This window comes from Juglans regia, chromosome 1, assembly GCF_001411555.2.
Source record: "Juglans regia cultivar Chandler chromosome 1, Walnut 2.0, whole genome shotgun sequence".
Classification (NCBI taxonomy): Eukaryota; Viridiplantae; Streptophyta; class Magnoliopsida; order Fagales; family Juglandaceae; genus Juglans; species Juglans regia.
This window is the reverse complement of record NC_049901.1, coordinates 10,533,423-10,556,406: the sequence shown is the minus strand read 5'-3', so window position 1 is coordinate 10,556,406 and position 22,984 is coordinate 10,533,423. Positions and strand designations below refer to the sequence as shown.

The following is a 22,984-nucleotide window of genomic DNA, read 5'->3' as shown; positions in this document are numbered from 1 at the left end:
ACGATTTAACTTTCTTTATAAAAGTTAGCAGAAGTTATTCTAACTAATTGTTTCAAATTAATATCTGTAATATTTGTTGGAGAAAAAATATTAAACTCTTGTGTTACAAACATTACCAGCATACAACATGCATTCAAAACAAAGTATAGTTGCATGCATCCAACGTAGCAAACATTATCCTCATACAACATCCATCCAAAATCAAGTGTTACAATGATTAATTCAATTACAACAAATTACCAACAAAATAACAAAGAGTCACTGCTCCTTCCTATTATGATTTGGGTTTTTGGTGAATAATTCAAGGTACTTGTATTTTAAAAAGTTTTAAATTAAAAAAAAAAAAGGAATCAGGTCGAAAATCAGATTTTTTTTTTTTTAATATGATTTGGGTCGGAATTTGGCCATGCAACTTCGGTTTGGAAATAGCTGTTCGAAAGTGTGGTGTTGTTGGGTCGGGTTGGTTTGGAAATCTAAGGACTTGTTTAGATTCAGAAATCATCTCAATTCAACTCATATCATCTCATTTAATCACTATAACTTTTTCAAATTCCTAACAAAATACAATAAACAATTCAATTTTTTTAAATCTAAAAAAAATAATATTAAAAATATAATAATAATTATTTATTGACATGTACTAAATATATTGTTGATCTTCGTGTGGAATCTTAATTAATTCCTACTCGCATCAACTTACATGAAAAATATGAGTAACGTCACGCTATTTACTATGAAACTTTTCATATTTATAAAATAAGCTAAAAAAAAAAAAAGGTAAATTAATGTGACATATTATATGCTTCTAACATTAACAGTACTGTGTTTAGAGTATCGATCAATAGAGGTTAATTTGCAAATAAATTTGTTTTTGATGCACCCATAACTGACACTAAACTTTGCTAATTACACTTTTGAGTTGCTACTTAACCTGGTGTCATGCGTTTGGTGTCAGTTAAGGGTGCATATATTCATCAGAAAATATGGATAGCACAGATCTAGAGACATGAATATATAGGTGTTTGAATAAACACGACAAGATTTAAAGTACGCAATGGGCCAACTTATTCAAATACTCACAGATATCGTGACCAAAACTAAAAAAATGAGAAAACAATGAGCACAAGACTTTTGGTCAAGAAGAAAAAACTTTTGAAGAACTCTTCAAAAGAAACTATTCGGAGTGCCCAACTTTAATCTTTAGGTTGTGTTTGGATGGTAAAACTATCTCATATCATTTGAGATAGTTTTGTATGGATGAATAGGCTCTCCATCCAAACACATATAACTTATTTCATCTGAAGTAACATTGTCTAAAGTAACTTATTTCATCCAAACACATATAAGCAGTATTACTGTTCAATGATGGGACTTTATTTGTAAAACATATAATCAAGAGCGGAACTAGAATTTCGTGTGTTGGGGCACGACTGAGAAAGTGTGTAATATGTAAGGGTCACTACAAGAAAACTGTTTATTTGTAATATGTTATTTTCAGCAAAATAATTATTTCCTGTCAAAATGGGTCTGTTTTTATCGTAAATAGTCGTTATCATCACAAATAATCTGTCAGTCGGGTGAACAATATCGACAAACCGACAGTCACTGACATTTAACATGAATCATATAAAGGTAGCTAGCTAAAGACAAACTCAATTATTGAAGCCGTCCCTCTAAACCTTTCACTTGAGCTCTACCTACCTGACTTCATTTTCCTCCACCATGGTTGCAAGCAAGCCAACGATTCTACAATCTTCCAACTTCAGAGCAATATGCATGTCGTGAAGAACAAAAAAATTAAAGTGAAAGAAGAAAAAAAAAAGTGGAAGATATATAAGAGAGAGTTGTGTTGTTATTCAACGGGTCAAGGGAAAAGAAACTCAAATTTCATTGTCATTTAATTTGTATCATAGACCAATGGAGATGGTGTGCCAATGTGTGAATAGAAATATTAGATTTAGGCTGTGTTTGGGTGACCAAGTATCCTCAACACTTTCTAAGTATTCTCGTACTTTTGAAAATACTTCACATGCCAAACAACTTAAAATACTATCAATGGAACCCACAAACCCACTTCAATCTCTACTCATAACTATTCACAAATATTCTATAATACTTATCACTATTATATATAAATAAAAAATAAAATCACTATAATATTTATCACTATTAAATATAAAAAAAAATCGTTATAATATATAAATAACAAAAATCACTATAATATATAAATAAAAAATAAAATCACTATAATATTTATCACTATTAAATATAAATAAAAAAATCATTATAATATATAAATAATAAAAAATCACTATAATATATAAATAAAAAATATTTATCACTATTATATATAAATAAAAAATAAAATGTCTATAATATATAAATAAAAAATAAAATCACTATAATATATAAGTAAAAAATAAAATCACTATAATATATAAAATAAAATAAAATCACTATAATATATAAATAAAAAATATTTATCACTATTAAATATAAATAAACAAATCATTATAATATATAAATAATAAAAAATCACTATAATATATAAATAAAAAATATTTATCACTATTATATATAAATAAAAAATAAAATCACTATAATATGTAAATAAAAAATAAAATCACGATAATATATAAATAAAAAATAAAATCACTATAATATATAAATAAAAAATAAAATCACTATAATATGTAAATAAAAAATATTTATCACTATTATATATAAATAAAAAATAAAATCGCTATAATATATAAATAAAAAATAAAATCACTATAATATATAAATAAAAAATAAAATCACTATAATATTTATCACTATTAAATATAAATAAATAAATAAAATCATTATAATATATAAATAAATAAAAAATCACTATAATATATAAATAAATAAAAAATCACTATAATATTTATCACTATTAAATATAAAAAAAATCATGATAATATATAAATAAATAAAAATCACTATAATATATAAATAAAAAATATTTATCACTATTATATATAAATAAAAAATAAAATCGCTATAATATATAAATAAAAAATAAAATCACTATAGTATATAAATAAAAAATAAAATCACTATTATATATAAATAAAAAATAAACTACTATAATATTTATCACTATTATATATAAATTAAAAATAAAATCACTATAATATATAAATAAAAAATAACATTACTATAATATTTGTAACTATTATATATATATAAATAATATCATTATAATATTTATCACAATTATATATAAATTAAAAATAAAATCATTATACTATTTATCATTATTATATATAAAAGTAAAATAAAATCATTACAATATTTATTAATATTGAAAAATCACTATAATAAAATCATTATAATATTTATTACTAAAAATCAAATCACTATAATATTTATGGGACCCACACATTTTTCAACTACCCACTCAAAAGTCAACAACTCAACATACTTTACACATCCAAACAACTCAAAATATTCTCAATGGGACCCACAAACTCATTCCAATCTCTACTCATAACTATTCACAAACATTCTACAATCTTCCAACTTCAGAGCAATATGCATGTCGTGAAGAACATAAAAATTAAAGTGAAAGAAGAAAAAAAAAAGTGGAAGATATATAAGAGAGAGTTGTGTTGTTATTCAACGGGTCAAGGGAAAAGAAACTCAAGTTTCATTGTCATTTAATTTCTATCATAGACCAATGGAGATGGTGTGCCAATGTGTGAATAGAAATATTAGATTTAGACTTTTAGAAATACTTTCGGTTGGGTGTTTGTGACACCATTAATGATCACCTAAAGGCCAGCATGATCATATCATAATTCACACGTGTCTTTTTAAACTTCTTTTTAATATGCTAACCAACAAGTCATCCAATATCATGTTTGATGTGGTTGCTTCTGAGAAACTTACCGAGTTAATCACCGCCATGGAGACCAGGAACGTTAACGGATCAAGATGAAAGGGACGTCAGGATCAGCTGCAGTACCTGGCCAGCCCTTTCGGTTTCTTTTAAGATTTTTTTTTCCCCTTTAAGCAATTCTAAACAATTGCAACTCATTCCTCAGATAAATATGTTTGTGGTTTGAAGTTTTTTTTTTTTATTTAATTTTTTTTAAGAAGAGGATGGTATCCCAATTTTATTGATAGTCCTTACTTATGGCTGATGAAAATCGTGGTTACATTCGTAGATACCTGGGGGTTCAAATAATCAAAGAAATTCAAACCCAGGCATTAAAAGAAAAAGAGAGAGAGAGAGAGAGAGAGAGAAAAAACTTAAAACTCCCAACCAGAATACAAAATACCCAAAAGGAAAATACTTAACCAAATATATATAAAAACCAATCTAAAAACCTGCAAGAAACAAACACAAAGAAGCCGCAAGCATATAAAAGTTAAAAAAAAAAAACAAATAAATCAAAAGCAGGTTATCAGGAAAAACTTACCGGATCCGCAAATTAGGAAGACCAAGTTTGTCCATGCGAAGAAGACCTCTTATTAAATTGCTAGGCAGTCTATCTCTATCACCTGTCCAATCCAAATCTAAACCCCCAGCTCCACTCTTGGCAAGAGAATTAGCCACCGCATTTCCTTCTCGAAAAATATATATGTTTGACGCAGTACTCCATAGACTCAAAATAAACATAAAACTCATTCCAAAAATCATCTAAATACCATATATTATAGTCGCCCCGAGTGATCCAATTCACAAGAATTTAGGAGTAAGTCTCAAATTTTACCCTGCAAAATCCAATTCAGATGTAATATTCATTCTCAATTTTTTATTATTTTTATTTTTATTTTTATTTTTTTCTTTTAGCAACAAAGAGATGAGTACTTATCCGTGAAGGTTAAAATCAACGATCTCATCTTCCACTTTGTTGAGTTTCAAAGAATTGTAAGACCTAATATATAATAAGTTTCATATCAAATAATTAAAGAAAATCACGATCAAACTATATATTTGGAAAATTTAGAACAGAAGAAGAACGTAAAGGTTCAGCGAGCTTCGACATCCAAAATATTGTCGTTGATTCCTCTTGTTGATATAAGATTTGAAACACTAATATTTCTCACCCTTTAATTTTTAAAAGCGTTAAAAACCTTATATATACATATATATATAAATATATATATATATATATATATTTATATATCTATGGGATCAGCTTACGACGTTGTTACGTACGAATATAGAAAATTAGAAATAACGCTGAATGTTCCCAAACAAGAGACGAGAAGTCCAATAACATGTCAAGGCGCCCAATAGTACAACAAGATTAACGTAGATCAAAAGTATTCTCTGTCCCATATATATATATGTTCCACGCCAAACTCCTGGCCGGTGACCGTGGCTTCCAAAACTGAAAGAAATGAAAATTCGGCTGGCTGTACTGTTTCCACACTAAGACAAATTCGAATGTATTAAAAAATGTGTAATATGTAAACTTTTTTATTTTTTTACTAAAGGAATAGAATAGCAAATGTAAACACCTAACCAAGATCCAAAATCCTTGACCATGACTAATTCATTGCCATGCCTTTATTATCTGTGGAACGAATTAGGACTGGCTTGGGGAGTGAAGTGAGATGAGAATTTTGTAAATAGTAGTAAGATAGTTTGTGAATAGTTATGAGATAATTTGAGTTGAGTATTTTTTAGATTTTGGGAAAATATGAAAAAAAAAGTTGAATAAAAAATATTATAAAATTAAAATATTGTAAGAATATAATTTTATAATATTAATATTTTTGTTTGGAGATTTGAAAAAGTTGGAATTGTTTTGTATTTTTTATTTGAAAGTTTGAAAATGTTGTAATGATTAGTTTGAAAATTTTGTATTTGAATTATCTAGATTATCAATCCACCCAATAAATTTATTTGCAAGGTATTTTATTTATTGATCACATACTAAGTATATTCATGTTGATCATCATGTGGAAGCTAGCTTAATTAATTCCTACTCACATCAACTTACATGCATGAAAAATATACAAGTTACTTTAATTCATGATTTACAAGTCTAGTGAATTTATAAAATAAGCTACAAAAATTAGATATATTAATGGAACCAAGATGGGTCAAGTCTTAAAGATCATTTGCAACTTCCAGATGGGCCAAGAAGATCAATGAGAAAATGCAAGGATTGATGTAATCCATTTGGGACAAGTTTAGCAAGAGCCCAACATTCAAGATGGGGCTTGAAGGATGAAGATCCAATTTTAATTCATTTGATCAGCTACGGAAGAGGGCAACGACAAGACTTAAAGGCTTTGGACTCTTGAAGGGTTTCAACTTATTTAATTCATTTAAAGAACTTATTTTATTAGTTTATAATAATTGAGTTTATTATGGACTTAAGGGAGCCTATGCAAAGGCATGTTGGGAAAGTTATTATTTTATTGAACTAGGGTTAGGGTTACTGTAGCCGAGTACTGTAGCACGGCACTGTAGCCGCGGCACTGTTCATCCAGGGGCACTTTTGGAAGATGGGGGTTTATTTTGGCTAGGGTTTCATTAGATTTTGCTTTAAATACTCTATGTAGCCTCATTCTAATCAGATTATGAAATTTATGAAATTTGATGAATTTTATTCATTGTGAGTTGAGTTTTACTCCTCTTGTTCTTAATTGAACTTTTGAACTTATCAAAGGTAAATCACAACCTTTGTGGCGTTCCTCCTTTATAATCTGGGTTCTTGAGACGGGTTCTTCAACGGGTCTAGATTTTAATATAATCTAGGTTCTTGAAACAAGTTCTCATCGGGTCTAGGTTCTCCATCCTTTGACTTGATTTTGGCTTTCTTGGGAAGTTTTCAAATTGACTGTGGGTTCAAGGGATTCCTTTCCCGCGGGTTCATATCATTTGGTATTCAGAGCAAGGTTTCCAATCAGGTCTGATTCTATCTTTTAATTTTAGCATCCTTAAATTTAATTCTAGGGCTTCATTGTTCTAGGGTTGCCAAAAAAAAAATTGAAACAAAAAGTAGGCTGCCAAAATTCTTAGGGTTTTGGGTTTGGCTGAAATTTGCATCACCTAGGGTTTCAAAATTCTAGGGTTTCTGCATCTCTAAGTTTGTCAATTGCTTGGAGTGTCGTTCCATTGATTCTTTTCTATTTCATTGTCCATGTTTGTGTGTTTTGAATTCAATTGGTTGGTTTTCACAATTGAATATTGCTGTTTGTGGATGAATTAGAGAAAAGAAAAGAAAGGAAAAGAAAAGAAAAGAAAAGAAAAGAAAAGGGAAAGGAAAAGAAAAGAAAAGAAAATTCCAAAAAAAAAAAAAAAGAAGAAGTTGAAGAGAAGAGAATGGCATATTCAAAGTTGCTACATAGTTACAACAATGAGAAAGAAAGAAATTTGTTGATTGAACCTTATCATCAAAGGGGCTGCTGCATACATCACTCAAGTTGGTATCTTGTCTTATTGTTACTCTTTCATTCGTATAACTTCATTGATTCTCGTGTCATTTTTATTCCTTCATGTTTCTCTTGTTCTTGTTTCCTGAATCTAATTACTAGTTGGGATAAAACAAGGTTGCCTTGTCTTGATTGAGTTCATTTAGTTCTGAAAGAACTTGAGTGGAAAAACTATTGAGGTAAAAGGCAAGAGAGTGTGAGACTATTATCGGGAAAAAGCCATTAAGAGTGAAACACGAGTAGAGTGTCATTATTCGAGTTGAAACACGTAAGGGAGTGTGTGAGGTTTTCTTTTTTTACCACTAACATTCTTCTGTGCAGCACCTTGTAATGTCTCATCGGAGTAGCTCATCACCAAGGGGGCGAGTAGATAACTCATCCTTTGTGTTGCATGCCATGCAACATGAGTTTGAGCGGTTGAACTTGGTGTTAGGTGAAGTGAGGAATAGCATGGATAATCAAGAAGCAATGGTTAGAAATCTGCAAGCAGAGAAAGATAGGAGGCGACATGAGCCTAATATTAAGAATGGGTATGAGAATGGAGAGTATGGTGAGGATGAGGAAGTGCTAACATCTGAAGTTGGATTGGGTAGACATAGAAGAGTTAGGCATGGAAGAGGCCTTAGGGCAAACTCAGGGGGTCGAGATAGAGTAGATAAGCACCTTGGAAGCATCAAAATGAAAATACCATCATTCCAAGGTAGAACTGACCCTGAAGTTTATTTAGAGTGGGAGAAAAGAATAGAGTTGGTGTTTGATTGTCATAATTACTCTGAGCAGAAAAAGATGAAGTTGGCTGTAATTGAGTTCACTGATTATGCGATTATTTGGTGGGATCAATTAGTATCCAATAGGAGGAGGAATTTTGAGAGGCCTGTAGAAACATGGAGAGAGTTGAAAGCTATCATGAGGCGGAGATTTGTACCTAGCCACTACTATAGAGACCTCTACAAAAAATTACAAAATCTTATACAGGGGTCTAGGAGTGTAGAGGACTACCATAAGGAGATGGAGGTGGCTATGATTCGGGCTAATGTAGTGGAGGATCGGGAGGCCATAATGAAAAGATTTTTGAAGGGGTTGAATAGGAGATAGCCAATGTAGTTGAGTTGCAACATTATGAAGAGGTAGAGGACATAGTGCACATGGCTATGAAGGTGGAGAGACGGCTAAAAGGAAAGGGTACATCAAGGTATACTTCGGTTTCTAGTACTTCTTGGAAACCAAAGTGGGACAAAAATGATCAAGTTGTAGCAAAGGAGAAGACCGAACAACCAAAGGGAAAAGATTTGGGTGAGGCTGAAACCTCAAGAAAAAGTGAGAATGAGCTTAATAGTAAGAGTGAAGGTGACAGTGAAAGTGAGATTGTGCTGAAAAGAAAGAGTGAATGTGAGATTGAGAAGAAAAGAAATAGTGAGACCGAAATGGAGAAAGACAGAAAAATGAGAGAGAAAAAAGAAGAGGGTGAGACTAAAACCTTAAGCAAAAGAGAGAATGAGTTGAAAAGTAATTATGAAAAAGAGAGTGAAAAAGAAAAACAGAGTGGAAAGAAAAGAGAGTGTGAAGAAAGTGAGAGAAAAACAAAGAGAAAAGTGAGTTTTTGTGCTAAGGCGAGTCTTAATCCTAACGGACTTGACGTATGTTTGCCTAGTATTGTTGTCTCTTTGTTGCAGGGATATGAGGTCATGTTTCCTAGTGGTGTCTTGTGTGGATTGCCACCTTTTAGGGAGATAGAGCACTACATTAATTTTATGCCAGGTGCGACAATTCTTAATCGACCTTTCTTGGAAAAACAAGAGTCATTGACACACTTAAAGGGACAAGGTAAGTTGTTGACTAGAATGCATACTAAGCGGGAGGATTGTATTGAGACTTTTCCTCATGTATTCAAATACACACAATGTATGAAAAATTTTGTGGTTGATGCTTTAGCAAGAAGGTATGTCCTTGTCTTCATTTTAGATGCGAAATTGTTGAGATTTGAATATGATAAAGAATTGCATGCTAATAATGATGACTTTGCTAGTGTGTATAGAACATGTGAGAATGCATCTTTTGGTAAGTTCTATAAACTAGATTGGTACTTGTTTAGAATGAATAGATTTTGTGTGCCTACTAGTTTTATGCGTAAGTTGCTTGTGTGTGATGGACATGCTGGTTTGTTGGGTAACCATGGTGTAAGGAAAACTTTTGTTGTGTTGCATGACTGTTTGTGGGAATACCATTTGCCATTCAAAGACTTGTTGCACGAACGTTTGTGGAAGTATCATTTGTCATTCATTCATGTATTGCATGAACATTTGTGGGAGTATCATTTGCCATACATTGACGTGTTGCATGAACGTTTGCGGGAGTATCATTTGCTTTTCATTGAGTTTGCATATAATTGGAGTGGTCATTCTCGTGAAAATAAGATTTCAGACATGTTGCATAAACGTTTATGGGAGTATCATTTGCCATTCATTGACTTGTTGCATGAACGTTTGCGGGAGTATCATTTGCCATTCATTGACTTGTTGCATGAATGTTTGTGGGAGTATCATTTGCCATTCATTGAGCATGCATATTGGAGTGGTCATTTTGGTTCGAGGAAAACTTTAGATGTACTTCATGCACATTTGTGGGAGTATTGTTTGTCATTCATTGAGTTTACATATAATTGGAGTGTTCATGCTACTACTAAATTTTCACCAATTGAAATTGTTTGTTTACTTAATCAATTTCCTCCTTCAGATTTAAAGTTTTTACTAGTTGATGACATGAGTAGCTTGGATGGACTATTCCAAATTCTTAAACAAATTAATGAAAATGCATATGTAATGGATCTTCCAGGTAAGTATCATGTTCCTACTATTTTCGATGTTACTAACAATTTTCCCTTTGATCCAGGTGGAGATTCGAGGTCGAATCATTTTGAGGAGAGGGGGAATGATGGGAACCAAGATGGGTCAAGTCTTAAAGATCATTTGCAACTTCCAGATGGGCCAAGAAGATCAATGAGAAAATGCAAGGATTGATGTAATCCATTTGGGACAAGTTTAGCAAGAGCCCAACATTCAAGATGGGGCTTGAAGGATGAAGATCCAATTTTAATTCATTTGATCAGCTACGGAAGAGGGCAACGACAAGACTTAAAGGCTTTGGACTCTTGAAGGGTTTCAACTTATTTAATTCATTTAAAGAACTTATTTTATTAGTTTATAATAATTGAGTTTATTATGAGAAGGACTTAGGGGAGCCTATGCAAGGGCATGTTGGGAAAGTTATTATTTTATTGAACTAGGGTTAGGGTTACTGTAGCCGAGTACTGTAGCACGGCACTGTAGCCGCGGCACTGTTCATCCAGGGGCACTTTTGGAAGATGGGGGTTTATTTTGGCTAGGGTTTCATTAGGTTTTGCTTTAAATACTCTATGTAGCCTCATTCTAATCAGATTATGAAGTTTATGAAATTTGATGAATTTATTCATTGTGAGTTGAGTTTTACTCCTCTTGTTCTTAATTGAACTTTTGAACTTATCAAAGGTAAATCACAACCTTTGTGGCGTTCCTCCTTTGTAATCTGGGTTCTTGAGACGGGTTCTTCAACGGGTCTAGATTTTAATATAATCTAGGTTCTTGAAACAAGTTCTCATCGGGTCTAGGTTCTCCATCCTTTGACTTGATTTTGGCTTTCTTGGGAAGTTTTCAAATTGACTGTGGGTTCAAGGGATTCCTTTCCCGCGGGTTCATATCAGTGTTTGAATAAACAAGGCAAGATTTAAAGTATGCAACGGGCCAACTTATTCAAATAGTCACAGATATCATGAGACCAAAACCTAAAAAAAAAATGAAAAAACAAAGAGCACAAGACTTTTGGTCAAGAAGAAAAACATTTTGAAGAACTCTTCAAAAGAAACTATTCCTAGTGCTCAACTAGCTATAATATTTAAGGTTGTGTTTGGACGGTAAAACTATCTCATATCATTCGAGATAGTTTCGTACATATGGATATACTCTCCATCCAAACACATTATATAACTTATTTCATCTGAAATAACGTCTTTTTTTTTTTATCATAACTCAGCAGTACTATACATTGATGGGACTTTATTTGTAAAACATAAAAATAAAATAATTATTCCATCACTACAACAACAAACCAATCAAGAGTGGAACTAGTAGAATTTGGTGTGTTTGAGTGCGATTGGCAAAGTGTGTCATATGTAAGGGTGAACAGTAATCGACAAAACTGACCCTCAACAACATTTAACATTAACCATATAAAGGTAGCTAGTAAAAGACAAACTAAATTATTGAAGCCGTCCCTCTGAATCTCTCGCTTGAGCTCCACCGGACTTCATTTTCCTCCACCATGGTTGCTAGCAAGCCAACGATTCTACAATCTTCCAACTTCGGAGTAGTATCCATGTCGTGAAGCACATAAAAAGAGCAAGAAGAAAAAAAAGTGGAAGATATATAAGAAAGAGTTATTTGGTTATTCAGTTGGTCAAAAAGAAAAGAAACTCAAGTTTCATTGTCATTTTCTATCATAGGCCAGTGGAGATGTTGTGTCAGTGTGTGAATAGAAATACTAGATTTAGACTTTTAGAAATACTTTCGGCTAGGTATTTGAGTGTTGAGGGGCAATCACGAATATTTTAAGGATATTTAAGTGTAGAATTATAATTCTACAGTACATAATATTATTTTTTAAAACTTTGTTTTGAGGGAAAGGAAGGGAGGGGAGGGGGGGGGGGGTTGGTACCCACTATTTTCTCAACTTTCCATAAAAAGTTAAACATATCTCTACCTATTTTAAACATTCAAACACATCTCAATAGGATTCACAAAACCTACTAAAAAATCTTAATTCACTACTATTCATAGATAAGTTCAGATTATCTAAAACACTCTTAGCAGCCAAATGGATATTAAATATAATGAATATCTTAAGCTCTTACATAGCATTTGCTTAAAGTTTAAACTTAAATATTGGACTGTAATCTCGGTGAGTGACCTATTCGATTGATCTCAACCTTCAATAGTCCCAAGACTCTTGAGTTCTTTTATAGCTTCTATCACAAACAATTCTCATATGTTCTAATGGAACTCCAGTAGCATGCACCACCAGTGAACTCACAAATGAACTTAGGGACCTCCAATACAGAAAGACCAACCTGGTGATGTTCTCATGTGTATAGAAAGAGAACAGTTAGGCTTGAATGCTCATCAATACCTAATGATATATAATGAGTTTTCTCTTAAGGATTGCAATTGGCCTAAAAACTTGTTTGGCCTGATCTCTCTCAACCCTGCAAGTTGCATATACTTGGAGTTGTTTAGGTCACTCGAAATATTCCCTTAAAATTATATGTCTACAAATAATTTTTACATTAACATGCACCATGTACCATCATCCTTATCCTTATTAGGGGTGTAAATTTAAACCGAAAAATCAGTCCGGTCAGTTTTGAACCGGTCCGGTTCGGAACTGGTTTTTATTTTATGAAAACCGGCCGGATCTGGTCTGGTTTCGGTTCCGTAGTTTCTGGGACTGGACCGGTTGGAAAAAAAATATAAAAATTAATTTTATATGTTATACAAAATATTTATATATAGAATATATAATTATATATTAAATTTTTATGTATAATATATATAATTATATATCATATATGAAATAATTTCATATTATAATTTATAAATTATAACATAAAATGTTAATATTAAATATGAACATTTGTAATTTGTTTGATCATATGTTATTAATATAATTATATATAAGATAATGTTGTTATAATTTATAAAATAAAAGTTTTATCTAAAAGATGAAAATTTAATTGATCATATGCTTTAAACATAATATATATATATATATATATATTAAATTATTAATAACATTTTATCATAAGAAGTAACACTTTATTATATGTTTTACATTTAAAAAAAAACTAGAAAACCAGACAGGACCGGACCGGACCGGAATTCGATAAAACTGGAGGTACCTGTTTAGGAAAGTAATCGGGACATAATCAGTTTTGAAAAATGTAAAACTGGTACATACCGGTTCGGTCCTAGATTTTGTTCAAAACCGGACCAGAACGGACCGGTTACACCCATAATCCTTATAATCATATTTCCTGTCGTTAAGATCTAAGTTTTGCAGTTTTGCATAGTACATTAAAATTAGACGACATGTACATAATGAAAACTATATACTAGAGACACAAATAGATCCACAAAGAGATTCCACAAACTGACGTGGCATAATAGTATTACTAGGCCACGTCCGTTTATGCTAAGGGTTTTTTTTTTTTTCCTTTCCCCCTCCCCATCCCCCCTCCCTTTCCCAAACCCTTGCGTCCCCCAAACCTCCCTCCGTGCAGCCTAGTGCCGCCGCTACTCCCCGTTGACGTTCACGTCGCCGCACTGCCAAGTATCTGTCTCGCTCTCGCTCTCTCTCTCTCTCTCTCCACTTTCGATCTTGTTATGGATTTAGTTTGTTTGGATTGTTCTGGGACTTATGTTTTCTTTTTCTTTTTTGGATGAACTGAGTTGGTTAGGTTTGGATTTATGGATTTTTTTTGGATGGACCAAGTTGTGGGGTTGGCTATGAGGAATGATAATGGCTGTGATGGTGTAGAGATGGGAACAATGGCGATGACGTCACCCACAGTGGCGATGAAAATGCAGGGGACGCGAGTTGGGGACGAGGACAACTTCTACATAAGGAGTTTGTGGGCGAGGAAGAGCAAGACGTGGGGCTAGCGGTGAGGGATGAGAATGGTGGTAGTTACAATGTCACCCATAAACTCACAGTGGCTTCGATTGGAATGCAGGGGGATGCAAGTTGGGGGTGGAGAAGGCTTGCGCCAACTGTGGGAATGCAGCAAATTAATGAAAAAAATAATAATTTGCTAACGTAGCAAAGTACCACGTACGTCAGTTTGGGAGATCCATTTGTATCTCTAACAACCCTCGTACGTAAATATCTATGCCTTTTACAATGACATAATTTTCTCCTCACACTTCTTTATATTTGAAAAAAAATATTGAGGTCAATTATTGCTATTAGCTAGCTATTAGTTTCATACTAGGGAAAAAAAATCCTTGAAAGAAAAAAACAAAAACAAAAACAAAGAAACTAACGGGCAATGAAACGATCGAATTACAAAGTAAACAAAATGATCTGAAAGTAAAATTATACATGTGTTGCTTCAGTCATGAGGCCGTTAGGTTAAGTGATATTCTTTTTGCTGCAATTAATCAGCTCTCATCCAGTAAGTAATAAATCCGATTGGACAACAAATTATAATTAGTTCTATTACTAGTCGACGTACAGCTCGTAGTATATCAACTACTGTTATATGGGAAAAGAAAACTGTTTTCGACGTGAATTTTGACCAACAATATTGCGTGGCGGCGACTTGCTTGACGTTTTAAACTCGATTTGATCCACAAGGGGCGGTGAGAATTGATGAGATTCAATGCAGAAAAAGGCCACTCGCACTAATTCGCCCGTGGTTTTGATCTCCAAAACAAGTGGTTTATCTCGGACCAAACGTAAATACGGTACAGATCATTGGCCGGAATAATCCAAGAAAGTCTGAAATTAAGAACGAAAAAGAAATAATATTAATGGGATATGATGAGATAAAGATCACTAAGATAAATAAGTGGTCAACGGAAATTATAATAACAAACAATTATTTATAAAATTTATCCGAAGGGCACATCTATCTTACGTACTAGTCATGGGCCGGGGGTGTCAATCCTGTTCCACAACAGAGAATCATCGTAGGAAGGATCATATGTTATTTTCTTAATTAATTACGTTAATGTTGATTATGTTTGTTACCGCATTGGATTGAGACGAAAATTTTGCACGCACATTATATATCAAACCTGGAGCTTTTGATGCATCATGCCGATATATAAAATAAATGCTACGAAATGTTTGTGCATATATATAAAATATGTGTGATGGGTGGGAAATGTCTCAATGAACTTTTCCATCATAAGCTGTTAGATCGATGCGTTGTGCCTTCTTGTTCTTGACACGTACGTACACATGCTAATTAAGTTCATAACAGCTGTAGGCAAACTTCTGCGACCAATTAAGAATTGCTTCTTGGGACAGCGACATTTATAAGTCATGACTAAACATTTGAGTCTGAATGCCCAATTAACAACTTCTATTGGCTGATAGTAATAACATATATGTTGAGGTTTATCAACTGATTTCAAAACCTTAATCTCAGTCTAAAAAGACCGGCGCTGCTGGGATTTGAGTTTTAACGTACGTTACACGACGCGTACGTAATTTTTAAATATATTTTTGCTGACTATAATTGTCACCGAAACACATTTAGACTGTAAAGAAGTGAAAGAAAGAGAGAAATCGTCCAAAGAAAATTCCAAAAGTAGCAAGTTAAATTGGTCTTGGAGGACGCGGGATTAATCTTATTATAAAACCTGGGCCTTGGGCTTTGGTAGCTGCTTCAACTCATTACGCCCTTCATCATCATCATCAAGATCTAGAGATGGTGGGGAGATTGGTGCTTTGGACCATTTTGTCGTTGTTGTCAATTAATTCATTTGCAGAAGCAGCAGCGAAATTATTAGCTCAAAATTCATCATGTAAAGATCGTTGTGGGAGTGTTCATATTCCATACCCTTTTGGAATGGGAGCTGATCATTGCTACGTTGACGATTGGTTTGAAATAATTTGTAAAAAGGACAGTACCCTGGGCACTCCCAAACCTTTCTTGAAGAGGTTCAACCAGGAGTTACTGGCGATTTCAATACTAGAGAGCACCGTTCGCGTCAGCCATCGCATTACTGCAAGTTGTAGTACTACTACAACAGTGAACCAGTACAATAAGGAGTTTGAAAATAGCCCTTTCGCCTTCTCGGAGAGCAACAACATGTTCGTTGCCATGGGTTGCAACAACTCTGCGTCAGTGTGGTCGCTAGATGGGCGCATTATATTTGGTGGGTGCAAGTCTCCTTGTGACAGAGGTAGATTCATACATGGAAATCGTAGCAATGGCACCTTCAATTGCTGCCAAACTGAAATTCCTTATGATCTCAATGCATTCATCACAACTATAGAGCCCAAAGTTTCCCACAATATTGCTAATGTTAATGGAGAATGCAACTATGCATTCTTGGTTGACAAACATTGGTTCCAGAAATATTTCACAGTGCCAAACCCTAATATATCAGTTCCAGTGGTATTGAAATGGGGAATTGATCCAACTTCATACTCTTCGAAATTGCATGGTCCAACCAGCAGCAAGCAGTATCACTGTCATCGCCATGATCCTACTTTGTTGGGTAATCACAACTTCACAATATCCACTCATACATGTGCATGTGCTCATGGCTACAAAGGAAATCCCTATCTTCCTCAAGGATGTCAAGGTATTTATACCTCTCGTAATCTCTTTATTATCCCATGATCATGCATTTAATTCTTCTTTCTTGAAGATAATTCCGTGAATGTAAGTTTCGAACGCAACACATATTATAATTGGTTCACGCCGTCGTTACATTATTAATTTTTAGAAAAATCTAATTGTAAACGATTCTGCGCACTAATAAGCGCACTTATTCAATATGATTGGTCAGAAAGTAGATTTTATTAAAAACAGTACTAATTTGAATTTAGAATATGAAGGCAACAACATTAATACGCAGATTGGTATGCAAACTTGCTTGTACATAACAAAATTCTTAATTTTTTTAGTTGCACACCTAGCTAGGATGTCTTTTTGATGATATGATATAACCTCAATCGATCTGATAGATCTTTTATGCGGGAATTTAATTTCAAAATTGTGTTAATTTGAGTCTCATCTTTTTTTTCAACCCGAGTCTCGATCGGTATTTAAAACTTTATCATGTTCTGAATTTTATAAGGGATTACCGATCTTTTTTTTTTTTGTTCCTCCATTGTAGGGTACTGGTCTTCTGATCCTTGATCTGTCATTGATATATAATCTCTTTAAGATTAAGTGAACAGAAAGTGTACATGATCAGCCTCATATAATATATAAGAACTTAAATTATGTGATCTGACATAATTACAAAATTACATGTAAGTTCAAAATTACAAAAATCAAATCAACACATTAATGGACCATTTTATAATTTCTAGATTTTATTAATTAAAGAGCCTAAATGTCATAATTAAGTGCATGATATGAAGCACACAAGCTTTCTTTTTATCCAAGAAGTGATTTCTTAGTTAATTAATTGTGAGAAAGAAATAGCTAGCTATCAAATTATCAAACAAACATGATGGATAAATCATCCAAAAATACTTATGCCAAACACAATTTAGAATTGGGTTTGTGATTTTTGGTATATAAGAGTCGAAGTCAAAGTTTGAACGTCGTAACTCAAAAACAACTCCGACTCTAATAATTACTTCGAAAGGTTAAATTTTAATAGTTATAATTATGAAACTTCTCTATAACTATTTATAGCATATTTATATAATCATATTATAGAAAAAACAAAGTTATATTGTACAACCGTGCATAATTCATACAGTACATTAAATGTTATAAGATCCATATAGTGTTTATAGCATATTCTAATTCATACAGTACATTAAACATGAACATTGTTATGCTAAACTTTGTTTGGTACGACTGTATATATTAATTCTAGCTAGATCCAAGTAATAATTAATAAAATCGTTTTAGCAATAAACAAAGTTTAGCATAACGTAATCTTCATGCGCATACAACCATATATAATCAATATATATATATAATTTGTCTTTGTAACTGTATTCACTAAGTAGAAAAACTCGCATGGATTTTTAAAGAATCTTTTAGGTACTTATCCATCTGCTTCGTAAACCCTCAGAAATAGATCAGGACACAAGCTAAAATCATTTTAGACTCGGAGATCTTTCCAATATCTCTATTTCAGATGGTGTTGACACCCTTTTATTAAGGGATCGATCATGCAATATTACTTGGTCTATCATCAAGTGTTACAACCATATATCATCACTAGCTACATGATGAGATGCGGCTTCTTGAGGCAATTAAAATGTTGTGAAAAGAATTAGATTTTGCGGAAAAAACCTTATTTCGCCTCAAATAGTCATTCTGACAAAATCAATTAGTTTTCATCGCCAAATTAGAATCATGCACAGAGGTAATCTTTTTTATATAGCATGCATTTCGTTACATGCAGAAACATATGATCAATTATTTTATCTATAGATCACCAACTAGAAAGAAACCCATTAACAATAGATTCCCATATCATGACTATTATTCTCTTTGTCAATAAACTTTAGTCATGGAGAAATATAAACAATAAGAGTAATGCATGCTAGGTATAAACTTCAATAATTATAGACAAACCGCATGCAAACCATTTGTAAAAAAGTGACAAACAATAGCACCTTCAACAATTTTGTCTTAAGTTATGTATATAAGCACTGCAAGTCTTTCATGAGTAGATCAGAAACTCATGCACCCTGATTTTGAAAGAAATCTCTTAGTCTATCCATGATCTGATCTATATATATGCCCGCATAGATGAAGTACTACACAGACTAAAATCATGTTAGGCTAGAGACCATTCTATCTCTATTTAGAATATATAGTACTGCATGCTATAGTATCCTTCCATTAATAGATGCAACATCTGGTGTATCATCAAGCGACAGAAAAGTGCAACATTATTGTTAATGGGAAGGTAACATTATGTCTCTTAAAATAAGAGATGCATCTCAGATATATAACATTTGCATAATGTCTTCGAGTTTTCCTCATATACTATATTCCAACAATTCTACTGCATCTGTTTGTCTTTGCCATGCCAGATATTGACGAATGTGCATATCCGGAGCTCAATCATTGTTCGAACTCACGCTGTGAAAGTACTGATGGGGGTCACCGTTGTACGGACACCCGGATGTCGATAATTATAGGTATGGCTTCTTTTTCAATCAATCAATCTAGCTACAGTGAATATTGTTGGAAGAATTAGGAATTTTTCAATCAAAGAGTAGTACGATGATGCTTAATGCTAATTGCAAATTAATATATGAAAGTTTTGTTAGAGCAATTAACAAGTGATGCTAGCTCATGTAGTCTAAGTAAGATCTTAAGAATGTCCAAGCCACAATTACTAACGTACGCCACTTTATCAGAATGCATATAAATATATATATATATATATATATGTATGTATGTAGCTTTGAAAGATGATCGCCTATCTTTTACAAGTGCTTCAGGTCATAAACTTTTATGAGGTTGGTGTGACACGTCTATTTTGAAAGCTTACGAACAAAAGCTAGCTGTGCCACGTGCGTACGTTCTTGATAATGGAACTTATTAATAATGCTCCAAATTAATTAGTTATATTATTTTAGCTCATTTTCGTTAATGATCTTCCGGATCAATCGTGGACATGACATGAGTACGTTCTTGAATGATAAAACAATACAGAATGAAATTATATTGATCAAGAGAAAAATATATATATATATATATATATAAATATATCTATATATATATAGAAAATGATAGATATATATATATATATATATATATATATTATATAGGAAGAAGATTAGAAATAAGAAATGATCATAGAGAAAATTGAGGTGGTCTGAATATATGTTATACCTAAAGGTCAATGAGGATTTACTTTTATTATCTTGACTTGTGATTTTCTATAAGAGAAAATACACATTTTTAGGAAGGGAACCAAAATCTCAATTTCTTGTCTAAGAACCAAATGGGTTTGAGACAAACAATCCGTGATCTCGGTATTTGAACTCTAGCTAGCTATTCGAATTGGGGAGATCGATAGACATAAATAGTGCTTAATTTGATAGAATTCCTCTCTTTTGCAGTACCATTGCTTGTAAATTTCTATATTTCTCGTAACATGATGTCTTTCGCATATGATAGTTTGTCAAGCTTTCTAATATTTGAGAAAATGTCTTTCTAATTTAAGTCGACATCTTCACAATTCAAAACTATTATTATATCTTCACTATTCCAAGGAGTAATGATCTTTTCCTATTCTATTGAGTTGAGAAGGTATTAGCACAATCCTTGGAGCATTATTTATGGTTATTGGTGGATGGTGGTCATACAAAGTGGTCCAGAAAAGGAGGAGGTTGAAACAAAAGGAGACATTCTTCCAACGAAATGGTGGACTATTGTTACAGCAACAATTATCTTCAAGGGAAGCACATGTTGAAAATATTAAATTGTTTAATTCAAAAGATTTGGAGCTGGCCACTACCTGTTTTAGTGGAAATAGAATACTTGGCGAAGGAGGACAAGGCACTGTCTTTAAAGGAATGTTAGCAGATGGAAGAATCGTTGCAATAAAAAAATCCAAGGTAATGGATGAAGAAAAACTCCAAGAATTCATTAATGAAGTTGTCATTCTTTCGCGAATTAACCATAGGAATGTGGTTAAACTACTCGGATGTTGTTTGGAGACAGAAGTTCCACTGCTAGTTTATGAATTTATTCCTAACGGAACTCTTTCCCAATATCTCAATGATCAAAATGAAGAGTTTCCACTAACATGGGATATGCGTTTACGAATTGCCACAGAAGTTGCAGGAGCTCTCTTTTACTTGCACTCAACAGCTTCAGCACCTATTTATCATCGGGACATTAAATCTATAAACATACTCTTAGATGAAAAGCTCAAAGCAAAAGTAGCAGACTTTGGAATTTCAAGATCTGTTGCTATCGATCAAACTCACTTACGCACTCAAGTACAAGGAACTTTTGGATACATAGACCCTGAATATTATGAATTAGGTCAATTTACAGAAAAATGTGATGTTTATAGTTTTGGCGTTGTTCTTGCCGAGCTGTTAACAAGAGAAAAGCCGATCTCTTCAACAAGGACATCAAAAACCAAAAGTTTAGCTATATATTTTATTACTTCAATGGAAGAGAATAATTTATTTGGTATCCTTGATAATCAAATCTTGAAGGAGGCTAAGAAAGAAGAGATCATTGTGGTAGCAAACCTTGTAAAAGGGTGCTTGTCCAAGAAGGGAAAGAATAGACCGACGATGAAAGAAGTGACAATGGAGTTGGAGCTAGTTCAAATGTTGCGGAAAGACTCCATTCCTGTTCAAAATTGTGAAGAGGAGGAAATTGTCAGAACTGATAAAATGTATGGCAAATGCATGCGATGCTGTTAATGATCTCTACCTAACAAAGAAATGTACGGATATTGATGTAGGCTCATCTTTGGACCCCAACCATTACTGTCTTCCTAGGTGGATAGGCGCGCGCTGTTTTCATTATATCTACAAAACATTTTATGAATATTTTCCGAAGGTGAATTCACACAATTTAATGTCTTATTGGTAGTATATGATAGCAAAAATCTTCATTTTCGTGTTATGATCACGGCTCATTTTTCGTAGTAGGCAAAATGGATCAAACCAGTCCTCAAGCGCTTAAAAATGCGTCTCCCTGTCTATCTAAGTCTGCAGCTCTCTTACTAATTCGGCGGCCTGTTGATATCCCCTACGGTATTGGAATCAGCATGGTTAGCAAATAAAAAATGGGTGCCTCTTTCACAGCTCACTTTAAGCTTTCAGCACGTCTTTTTCATTTTTATTTATTATCTAACGGGGTGAAGAAGGCTTGCAAAAACAATAAATAAAAAACAAATTCCTTGGGGTACTGAATGCATCACTTCGACTCACCAAGGAGAAGGTAATTATTTAGTAATTTTATATGGTTTTTTCTTGAGTGATATAGATCAGACCATTATTTTATACTCAAATTAAAGCAAGTTTCAGGTCACATGACAGCATTCTTAATTTCTTAATTTATCTCATGACAAAGATCATGTATGCATTACGTAAATGCATGTTTTGTGAGGAGGAGTGAATAATCGTACGTACGTTTGTCCCACGTTTTCAAATATAATTTCTTTAAGTACTTGTGTTTAGATAATGTTTAAAGAATTTAAATTTAAGCTTAGATTTTAAATCAAGAGATTTAAGATATTTTGTTTGGATGAATTTCAAAAATAAAGGGATTATAACCTATTTGCCATCAAGTAAACCATGCTCTCAGCATTATCAAGCTAGTTATCAAGCTAGCAGGCCTCCAAATTAACCGCTACTTCCAATACTTTATATATAGGATCATTGGCCGAGTAAGGAGTCTTGGTTGTGTAATACTAGTCTACTAGATCAGTTGCGCCAGACGTCCTACGTAAGGTTTTTCCATGGGACCTTGAGGCGTGGCTTTGCGCCAGACGTCCTACGTAAGGTTCTTCCCCTCCAGCCGGCATCCCTCCCCTTCCAATCTCAACCCCTCCCATGCCGCCGTTATGTAACACTTCACACACAAATAGGTGACAAAGGGGTTTCTCACTTTGAGGGTGAGGGCCTCCAGATTTAGACGAGAGGAACAAGATGAGAGAATTGAGGGAAAATCACTGAATATTACTTTTTGCATAAAATCTCAACAAATCATCATTCTGCCTATACAAATGGCATAGGTCTAACAGAAAGTGGTCACAACCAATGGGATAATGATACATAA

At 33.1% G+C, this 22,984-nt stretch overlaps 1 protein-coding gene across 1 annotated transcript; it reads left to right on the top strand.

The window, feature by feature from the left end:
• Positions 1-15,949: 15,949 nt before the first annotated feature.
• LOC108996120 (putative wall-associated receptor kinase-like 13) lies at positions 15,950-21,621 on the top strand. Its single transcript, XM_018971890.1, has 3 exons — positions 15,950-16,832; positions 19,261-19,368; positions 20,486-21,621. The coding sequence occupies exons 1-3, from the start codon at positions 15,950-15,952 to the stop codon at positions 21,619-21,621; spliced, it is 2,127 nt and encodes a 708-aa protein (XP_018827435.1).
• The last annotated feature ends 1,363 nt before the right edge of the window (positions 21,622-22,984 follow it).